Source organism: Phaseolus vulgaris, chromosome 1 (assembly GCF_051622355.1).
Source record: "Phaseolus vulgaris cultivar YP4 chromosome 1, ASM5162235v1, whole genome shotgun sequence".
NCBI lineage: Eukaryota > Viridiplantae > Streptophyta > Magnoliopsida > Fabales > Fabaceae > Phaseolus > Phaseolus vulgaris.
In genome coordinates this window covers 9,335,489-9,345,406 of record NC_143498.1, presented here as the reverse complement: position 1 = coordinate 9,345,406, position 9,918 = coordinate 9,335,489, and the positions used below count along the sequence as shown (strand labels likewise).

The 9,918-nt window shown below is 27.8% G+C and overlaps 1 protein-coding gene across 1 annotated transcript; it reads left to right on the top strand.

Moving 5' to 3' along the window:
* Positions 1 to 3,659: 3,659 nt before the first annotated feature.
* On the top strand, positions 3,660 to 9,277 carry LOC137815433 (uncharacterized). Its single transcript, XM_068618565.2, has 6 exons — positions 3,660 to 3,706; positions 7,510 to 7,560; positions 8,387 to 8,513; positions 8,593 to 8,871; positions 8,951 to 9,052; positions 9,131 to 9,277. The coding sequence occupies exons 1-6, from the start codon at positions 3,660 to 3,662 to the stop codon at positions 9,167 to 9,169; spliced, it is 645 nt and encodes a 214-aa protein (XP_068474666.2). The 3' UTR covers positions 9,170 to 9,277.
* Positions 9,278 to 9,918: the final 641 nt, after the last annotated feature.

Below are 9,918 nucleotides of genomic sequence, written 5' to 3'. Positions count from 1 at the left end.
ACGGAACATTAGTCCTAACAGTAAACGCAACACAAACCTAGGCAAAATCACATTCAAGCATGACATTAGTAAGCCCCGCCTTTTGAGCTTCCTCCATAGCATGTATAAGTCCATAAAACTCGGCAACTATAGTAGTCTGAACTTCAAGAAACACAAAGAAAGCACCAATAAACTCCCCCATACTCCCACGAAAATACCTCCACAAGTAGCAAGATCAGGATACTCCCTAGCAGTCCCATTAGTGTTAATTTTAACCCAACCTGGTGAAGGAAACTCCCATCTAACAGGAAGAGAACGAAGAATTTTACCACTACGAGTATTAATTCCAAAAAACTTAATCACGTTGAAATCTAACATATCATTCTTCATTGAAGCTTTAGACGAATTTCTCATTAGACAAGTTAAAACTTTAATTATCAAAATAGCTCTAGAAATCTCAATCTTATCTTAAAATCTAGCATAATTCCTCATACGTCATATCATCCAAATAGAAATAGTTATCACAACAAGCTTAATCCATTTAACCAAATGACTACCATCACTCTTAATAAAATATGGGATTTCACTAAGGGAATTTTTAAAAAATATCTAACCAAACCATTTATACTTAGTTCAACAAAAAAAACATGTCCTTTTTCGATAGAAGAAACCTTTTTGTCTTGATCCCAATTTAAGACTAAACAAGTCCGAACTAATTAAATACTTGTATTAGAAATTCTTCGAATTGATTTTCCATTTCCAAAAAGAATATAATTAATAACTTGAAGTTCCATATTATCCTTTTCTTGTAACATATCTTTGGGAAAAAAATTGATTAATTTAATCATATATGCTATTTTATATAAAATTATTGGTGCTAATGAAACTATTTTAGGGAAATTTAACTGTCTCAATTCTCGAACGATTGCGTAAAAGATTCGAGTTCCTTTTGGATTTCTTTCTTATATACACCAAAAAAAATTATTAAATAAAAATTAATTTTAGATAAAAAAAATAATTAATTTATATATTGACTAAATTAGATACTATTTTAAAGACTAAAAAATTATTGATATCTAAATTAGTTTTTATTATTGATAAATAATTTATAAATTGGTATCTAATTAGCTATTGAGGTTTTAGCTACCAACTTTATAATCTAAATAATTGGTAGTTAAAATCTTGATAGTTATAATTAGATAGTAATTTAAAAATTATTTATCAATAATAGAAACTACTTTAGGTACCAATAATTTTTAGTCTTTAAAATAGTATCTAATTTAGTCAAAATAGTAATTAATTATTTTTTGTCTCTAAAATTGGTTTTTAATTAATGATCTTCTAGTAGTGACAATACTTTTAACAATGTTTAAAAAAAGGTTTTTAAAAATGATTTTAGATTCATCGTATTAATAACTATGTCCTTATAAGTTTTATAGTTCAATGATAGCTTGAATCGTCGTTATTAATTTAGGAGTTGGTTAGGATTTCACATGACTTGTTTCAGGCATCTTATGTCATTCGTTTGGATGCCATAATGCTTGGTATTGATAATCGTAATATACCATTTTACATAAACATGAATAATGTCTTTGAAATCATCTAGGGTAATCATAGGTTGAATATTATAGTCATTCAACTATGGATGATGTAAGTACGCTTTAAATCTTTACGTGTTATTTAATAACTAATGTTTCATGAGATCAAATATTGTCACTGGTATTTATATTAACAATGAAGGTATATAAATCAATTAATTATCAAAATGGGGAATGTTGATATTTATGGTTTCCTTGAGTTGCAATATATACAAAAATTCAAAGAATAAAAAAATGGAATATCAGACTTACATTCAATGATGAACTCATGAATCCTGAAAGAAAATTTACATGGCTTATTTTATTAATGGGTAAGTAAAATTGGCTACATTTAGATGTTACATAATTCAAAGAACATGACTAATCAATTGGTTATTTTAGGTCTCATTGGCAAATAATGCTTATTTGTCACATGGACAATACTCTTGTGTGGTTTTGTTCATTGCATAGAAAGTCAAGTGCAAATATGAAGGTTGTAGTATAGGGGTATTTTTTAATTAAAAAATAATGTTATTGTAGTTTATATAATGTATTGTGAATAAATAATGACCTTTATTTTTAGTGCAATTAATGTATGCAATGTCTTGCACGATAGATCCATTACATCATTACATAATCTAAGTTGGGTTTATCCTAAGGTGTATTTAGTTCTTCATTAAAACTATTAAATTTTTGCTTTTTAGTTTTTGAATAAAATAAATTCGTTGAATTTCATATAATAGAGTGCAATAAGAAACAAGGAAGTTTTGAATGTACAACTATATCATGCATTAGATGTGGACCATATTCCATATTAGTATTATTGATTCTTGGAAGCAAATATTAAAACATTTTAAATATTTGAAAAATAAAATTATTAGAGGTTTCATATATGTCAAGAATAATATTTATTTCGTATTTCAGTTTTTTGGAGACAACGAGTGGACATAGACACAATAGAAGAAATTTGTCATGAATAGAAAAAAATATTTTATGCACATTAGAAATCAAAACATGTTATGATTTAGAATTGTGTGGTAGATAAACATTGTCTTTCATATTGCTAGTTTCGTTTTTGATTATGTTATACTTGAGTTTATTTTTCTAAGTTTTGATTTGCACAAGTTTTATCATTCCTAAGTTTGGATAAATATATAATATTACTTTCCTAACAATTTGGTATGTCTGTTTACAATTACAATTTATAATTACAGGTTGGAAAAATAATAAAATTGACAAAATTATTAAAAAATATAACATATTATAGCGATTGTTACATTAACCCAAGTAAAATGACACATATTATATCGGTTCTAGTCACAATCGATGTAATATGTTCCCTTTACTAACACACAAAAGTAACATAAGAATGAGATATTACATTGGTTCTAGGGGAGATCTGATGTAATGTGTGCCCTTTACAAACACAAATAACACTAGAATGGACTATTACATCGGTTCTAGGGGAGAACTAATGTATAAGTCCCTTGCTTTTTCCTTTATTTGACTCTTGAAAACTCTCTTTTATATTAGTTAGGAGATGTAATTTTTGTATATTTTACATAATTTTTTCAACCAATGTAAAATATATACCATTTTCTACATCATTGGTATCTACATTGGTAATGAAATCGATGTAAAAAATCACCTATAACCGATGTAAAATATATTTTTATGTATTAATGAGTGATGTTATTAATGGCTCTTCAATCAGTTCACACTCTCCAAGACTCATCTTTCTCGAGCACCAACAACACATGAACAATACAAGGTCTAAAACTGATGTGAGTTGATTTTAGGATTGCACATTTTATTGGTTGCTCTTTGTTTATGATTTTTGATTTAGCAATTATGGTGAGAACCCTAAGAAGATTTCCACTGGATGCAAACTTAACCAAGTGGTTAAGTAAGTGTGAAGGTTCACTTTAGAAGGACAAAGAGAAAAACACAAATGAAGGTGCAGAAACTAACATGAACAAAGATGAAGATGACAATAGATGAACATAAAATAAAAAAAGATAAGAGAATGAAGATGAAAGGTAAGAGTGGTGCAAAAGACAAAATAAAATAGAAAAGATGAAGGAATAAGAAAGCTTAGGGAGAATGGAAGATGTCATGCCCCTTGGAGTAGATGAACTCCAAGATGAGTGGTACAAGAGCCGTCACTTGAGATATTACTTACCCAAGATAAGATCTAGAGCTGCCACTTGGGATATTACCCACCCAAGATAAGACCCGTATAAAAGGAGTACTCAGACTCACAAATTCACTCAAGTAGAGTTTCTTTACTTTAAATTTCAATGTGTCATTACATGAGACAAGGAACCCTATTTATAAGAATGGGTACCTTGATGGGCAAGTTGGGCAAGGGTAGGATGGTAATAAGGAGAGGAGCAATCCTAGGGGTTTGACTAAGTCAAAACCGCCCCTTTGGCTAGTTCTTCTAGAAGGTAGGGAAATCTTCTTAAATCTAGATGTCATGTCTTGAAAAAGTGGGTTTGGTACAAGCTCATTTTACTAAGTACATTCCTTTTTATGCTGTGTGAACCTACTCTAGCCTATTTTTCTATTTTGGACCTCCAAAGGGAGTCCAATTTATTTACATAACTTTTCTCTTATGGAAAGACCAGAAGGAAGAACTTATGGTATTCTGGTTTATAGCTTGTTCTTCTTCTGTTGATGTTTTCTCGAGGTTTGATGGGATCCGACTTTGTATACTGAGATAATTGACTTTTTGTAAAGTGCTTGATGTGTTCTTAATCATTTGCCGATTGTTGTGATTTGTATAAAAAACTCTTTTGAACCCAACCTTTTTTGCATCAAGTCAGTTACTTGATTTTCTATCACTACAAAACAAATTGAATTTATTTACAGAAAAAATTGTAAACAAATACAAAAATACGTAGACAATCAGAAATGACCTATAACCCAAAATCTTAACTCAATCACGGCATAAGTAATATAATTTCATGTTTCCGAGTGATACTCATCTGTAAGTGAACACTCATAGTATTAACATTATCATTATTATTATTATTATTATTATTTATTTTTTATTACCATTATTACACTCATGTTATTTACTCATATTAATATGTTATTTTTTATTACCATTATTTACTATTTGTTACTTTTTTATTGATATTATTAATGTTCACATTTATTATGGATTATTACTTTTATTAATGTCGTTAACAAACTTACATGAGAGATGATTGAAATCTAGGTTCCTTGCATGACTAAGAAACATCTAAACACTATACTACACAAACGTTATTATCGTATTAATTATGAATTAATATTATTTTTATTATGATTATACTTATAATTATTATTAATATTATTAATAATAATACTAATATAAAATAATAATAATAATAATAATATTAATAATAATAATAGTAATATCAACATAATAATAATATTGATATTATTAATATTAATGAAAAATATTAATATTTATTGATATTATTATTAATAAATAATATTTTTTAGTAAATTTATGTTAAACATTACTATAAAATTTGACATGTTGACCTTCTAAATTTCAATAATTATTTGTTATCACATAAAACAATTCATTAAAAAGAAAAAGTAAACAACAAAACATGACCCATGCCTAGAAATACAAAACAACTCTCTAAAACCTAAAATTAATAATATTAATAATAATATTAATAATTGTATTAGTATTAGTATTAAATATAATAATAATATTTATAATATTATTATTAAAAATAATAATAATAATGATAATATTAATATTATTAGTATTATTATTATTATTATAATTTTTTATTACAAGAAATCATTAAATAAAAAGTAATTTTAGAGACAAAAAATAATTAATCACTATATTGATTAAGTTAAATACTATTTTATAGACTAAAAAAATTATTGGTATCTAAAATAATTTTTATTATTAATAAAATATATAAATTAGTTTCATAATTGGTATCTAATTCACTATCAAGATTTTAACAACCAACTTTAGAATCTAAAATATATTTACCTACGGATTAGATGTATGGATAGCCATGGATAATTTTAATTTGTTTTAGTATATCTTTTTAATCTATTATAACTAAAATTAGTGAATATTCTGTATCTAATAATCAAATATAGAAGTTTTAATATTTAAAAATATATAACTGATAAACAAACCGTAATTAAATTAAATATATGTACTTTTAATATAAAAACAAAAGTGTCACATAAAACTTTCTTCACATAAAACTTTCTTCACTACAAGAAAATAATAATTTAGTCACTGAATTTAGCGACCGAAAATTAGTGGTCACAATTTGCAACTGAAATAGCCACCAAATACCTGTAGTGTCAAATCTGCGACCGAAATAGCGACAGACTGAATTATTAATCATGTTAGTTAGTTTTGCGACCGAATCCGTGATCGAAAATGAGAGTGACAAAACCATTGGTCGCTAAAGTGGTGGCTGTTTCGAATAAATTGGAAAAAATATATCTGCAATCGAATTAGCGACCGAATATGTTTATTTTTTAGCCACCGATTTTATTTCGGTCGCTAAATTTTATTGTTTTTTTTCTGCCACCAAATTAGCCACTGAATATGTTTACTTTTTAGCCACCGATTTTCTTTTGGTCGTTAAATATAAATGTTTATTTTTGTCACCGAATCAGCCACCAAATTTATTTATGTTTTAACCACCGATTTTGTTTCGGCCACTAAATATAATTTTTTATTTTTACCACTGAATCAGCCACCAAATGCGTTTATTTTTTAGCCACCAAATTTTTTTTATCGCTAATTATAATTGTTTATTTTACTACTACTAATAATAATAATAATAATAATAATAATAATAATAATTCATTTTTATTTTAAAAAACTATACAAGGATCACACTTTGAATATTAATGAGTAGTCATCCATTTAAAAAATAATTAGTAGTATTATTGATTTCTTTTTCTATTTAAAAAATATGTGTCAGTTATATTTGTAATTTCTTAAATTTAAATAAAATTTATTAAATATTTTTTTTTAAATATTAGCTCAAATAAAAATTCTAAATAAAATTACATAACAAAATATTATTATTAATAAAATTAATCCTTTAAAAATAAGTAAATTACACTACATAATTAAATTTAAATAAAATCATCTCTTTAAAATAAATTTAATTTTATAAAAATAAATAAATTTTCAGAATTAAATTGTAAATATTTTTTAAATTATTAATTTTTTTAATTATTTTTTTTTATTAATAACAGTTTTATTAATTGTTTTTAATTTTTTTAATTAAAAATTATTAACAGAAGTAAGTATCTCCCAATTAGAAATCATCAAATGTATTAGTATGAAAAATAATTAATTGATTAAAATATTCACATTTACTATCATGGATATTTAAATACTTATTTAATATTTATTTTTTAATTTTACATAAATGCTAAATATTTTAATATTATTTATAAAGAGGTGGCTTTAGTAAAAAAGAACGTGACAATTTTAATACAACATGCATACTTATTTATTCTTTGGCAATAATAAATAATGTAATTAAATAAAACATTGAGATTTGTTTTTTTTAAGCTTCAGAGTTATTTGGAAGCTGCAGGTAGCTTTTAGGGCACCAAATACCCAAAACAGAATTATTGGTCATGGTGTGAATAAAGGTGCGGAGGAAGTTGCAGGCGGTGGTCGGAGGAGGAGGAAGTTGCGGGTGGTGGTCGTGGTGTGAACGAAGGTACGAACAGAGGCGAACGGAGGTGTGAGCGGAGGCGAACAGAGGTGCAAACGGAGGTGAATGGAGGTGCGAGAGGAGGTGTGAACGGAGGTATTTGATTGCTTGCATTAATTATAACCTCAATCCTTATGTCTAGGCTTGCGAAAGATGGTTTATTGCTAAACGATCAAACAAGTTATCGTTGTAGGCATTAGTTTTTCTTGTTTCTTTTGTAATGTTGTTTGAAGGTCTCTGAGCATTGCAATCACACAAGGGTTTATGTTTGATGGGGTTCCAATGTGAGTTGAACATAGTGTTTTGCACTAGTTCTACTAACGAAGTTATTATGTTAGTGTTTGCAACTGAATAATTTTTACGTTTGGAGGATAGGGGATTCTTTTTAGTGTTTTCAGACATGTGATTGATTTGGGTTTAACTGGTTAGTTTTGTAAATTTTTTGGTGTTTGAGCAGAGACCTTTTAAAAATAATTATTGCATTTTAATTCTTGGTGATAAATAAAATGCTGGTAAAATTATCTAAAAGACAAGTTTTGGAGCAACCTACTAAGAAAAAAAAGTCTGTGTTCAGGACATAGGCAATTATGTGTTTCAGAAAACTGTTTTTGATATTTGTCATCATTGATCCACCTTTCTGAAAGCACTCGTGTGATCTCTGTAGATATGGCATAGCAACATGCCATACTCAGATTGTGAGTTCCACTGTCTAGAGCTTCCACTTGATGGACCTAAATCTTCACCTTTAAGGCCAACTTGAATTTACAAAAATACAGATGGTGTATTATGTTTGTGCATGAGTTCAATAAAAAAAGGAAAACTGAAGTCCAATTTATTAGTTTAGTTGTATCTATCAGTTAATTGAGTAAACAATACTCAAAATGGGAAAGAAAATAACTGGCTTTAGTTAAGTTGAGACTAACCTGATACTCAAAGGCGCATTTATATTTTTGTGTTTTGAAGTTAGTAGCATTACTCTTGTGATTACTTATTTATATGGGGTGTAATGTTCCTACTCCAATGGTGGGATGATAGTTTACTTTAATATGGGGATTATTTTTTGTCAAAAGGATTTTCATATATCATTTTGACAATATGTTTTGAACACAGATTTTCACCAGCAAATGGACCTTCCAATGTAATCTCACGAATCATCAAGCAAAAATATGATGAACCCAGTCCCACTTGGAAGAAGGTTCGTCTTGAGCTCAGAGATAGATGGTTTGGAGAGTTTAAGGTAATTTGAGTTATGATTACATTTAAAATGTTATTATATTTTTCTACAATGTTTGTTTTCTAATTTATTTTTCATGCAGAAAGAGTATAGGTGGGATCTGGAACAAGACCAACTCATTAGATCCATTTTTGATACAAAAGCCTCCCGTATCTTTAAAAATGCTATGAGTAAAGTTAGGCATGGTCAAGATAAGGGGACCTGGATTCCACCACTTGTTCGAGCAACCTTGGACCAGCATTGGAGTTCTACAGAATTCCAAAACAAGAGTGTTATTGCCAAGGCGAATCGGGTTGTTGAGAAGGGAGCCTCAGCCTACTGTGGTGGTTCCATATCTACTGTGGCTCACTTTGAGAAAATGGTAATATTATTATATTTTTTTCTCTTTCTATATTTTATTTAAATACAATCTATTATATCTTTTTATTAAATTTATGTAGACTAAGGAGCTTGAACGACAACCAACTGCTTGGGAGGTTGTAGAGATAACGAAGAAATTGAAGACTGGACAATGGGTCAATGACAAGACTCGCGACCTTGCAGTATGTTTAATATTTAAGTTATAATTTAATTTTTACTATATATTTTCTTCGCAATAATCAATTTGATTTCATTTTCAGGAGAAATATAAGAAACGCCGAGAAGAAGCCCAACAATAACAAATGCTTGAAAGCGAATCTTCGCAAAACTCTGATGTTGCGTCTATTGATGACAATGAAATATACATTGATGTTGTTGGAGGTGGAAATAAGAAAGGGAATGTCTATGGTCTTAGTGTATTGAGCAAAAGGTTTAATAGTTCACACTACAAGAAAAACGCGAATTATATACGGATTATTACCTACGGATCAAAATTCGTATGTAAAATCAACATTACATACGGAATTTAATTCCCGCTTCATGGATTATATTCATATGTAACTTTTGGCACCATAAAATAAAATTTGCAGTGAATGAGATTCAAAACCAAGTCCTTTCAGTGACCAAAGAAAATTTAACACAACCCCAAACAAATTCTTTAGTATTATTATGATTTTTATTATACTTATTATTTAACCAGGTTCCTTGGTCACTGAAATGACTTGGGTTGGACATCATAAAGGAGACAACATTAGAGATGATAATTATATAATAGATTTGACTCTTTTAACTAGTTTTTAATACTTTTCGTTGTGTAATACGATTTACTTTTAATTTGAGTACAACTTTTTCTTAAACTACGTATTTGAAGTTCATTCGTATTTAGCTTGATTGAATTTTGAGTATCTATAAGCAAGTTTGAATTTTTTTTATAAAATGGTTAAAATACCATTTTAAATAGGTATAACAATACATATAAAAATAGCCACCGAAACCAATTTGGTGGCTATATTTACAAAAAAAAAAGCAACCGAAATAGAATCTGTCG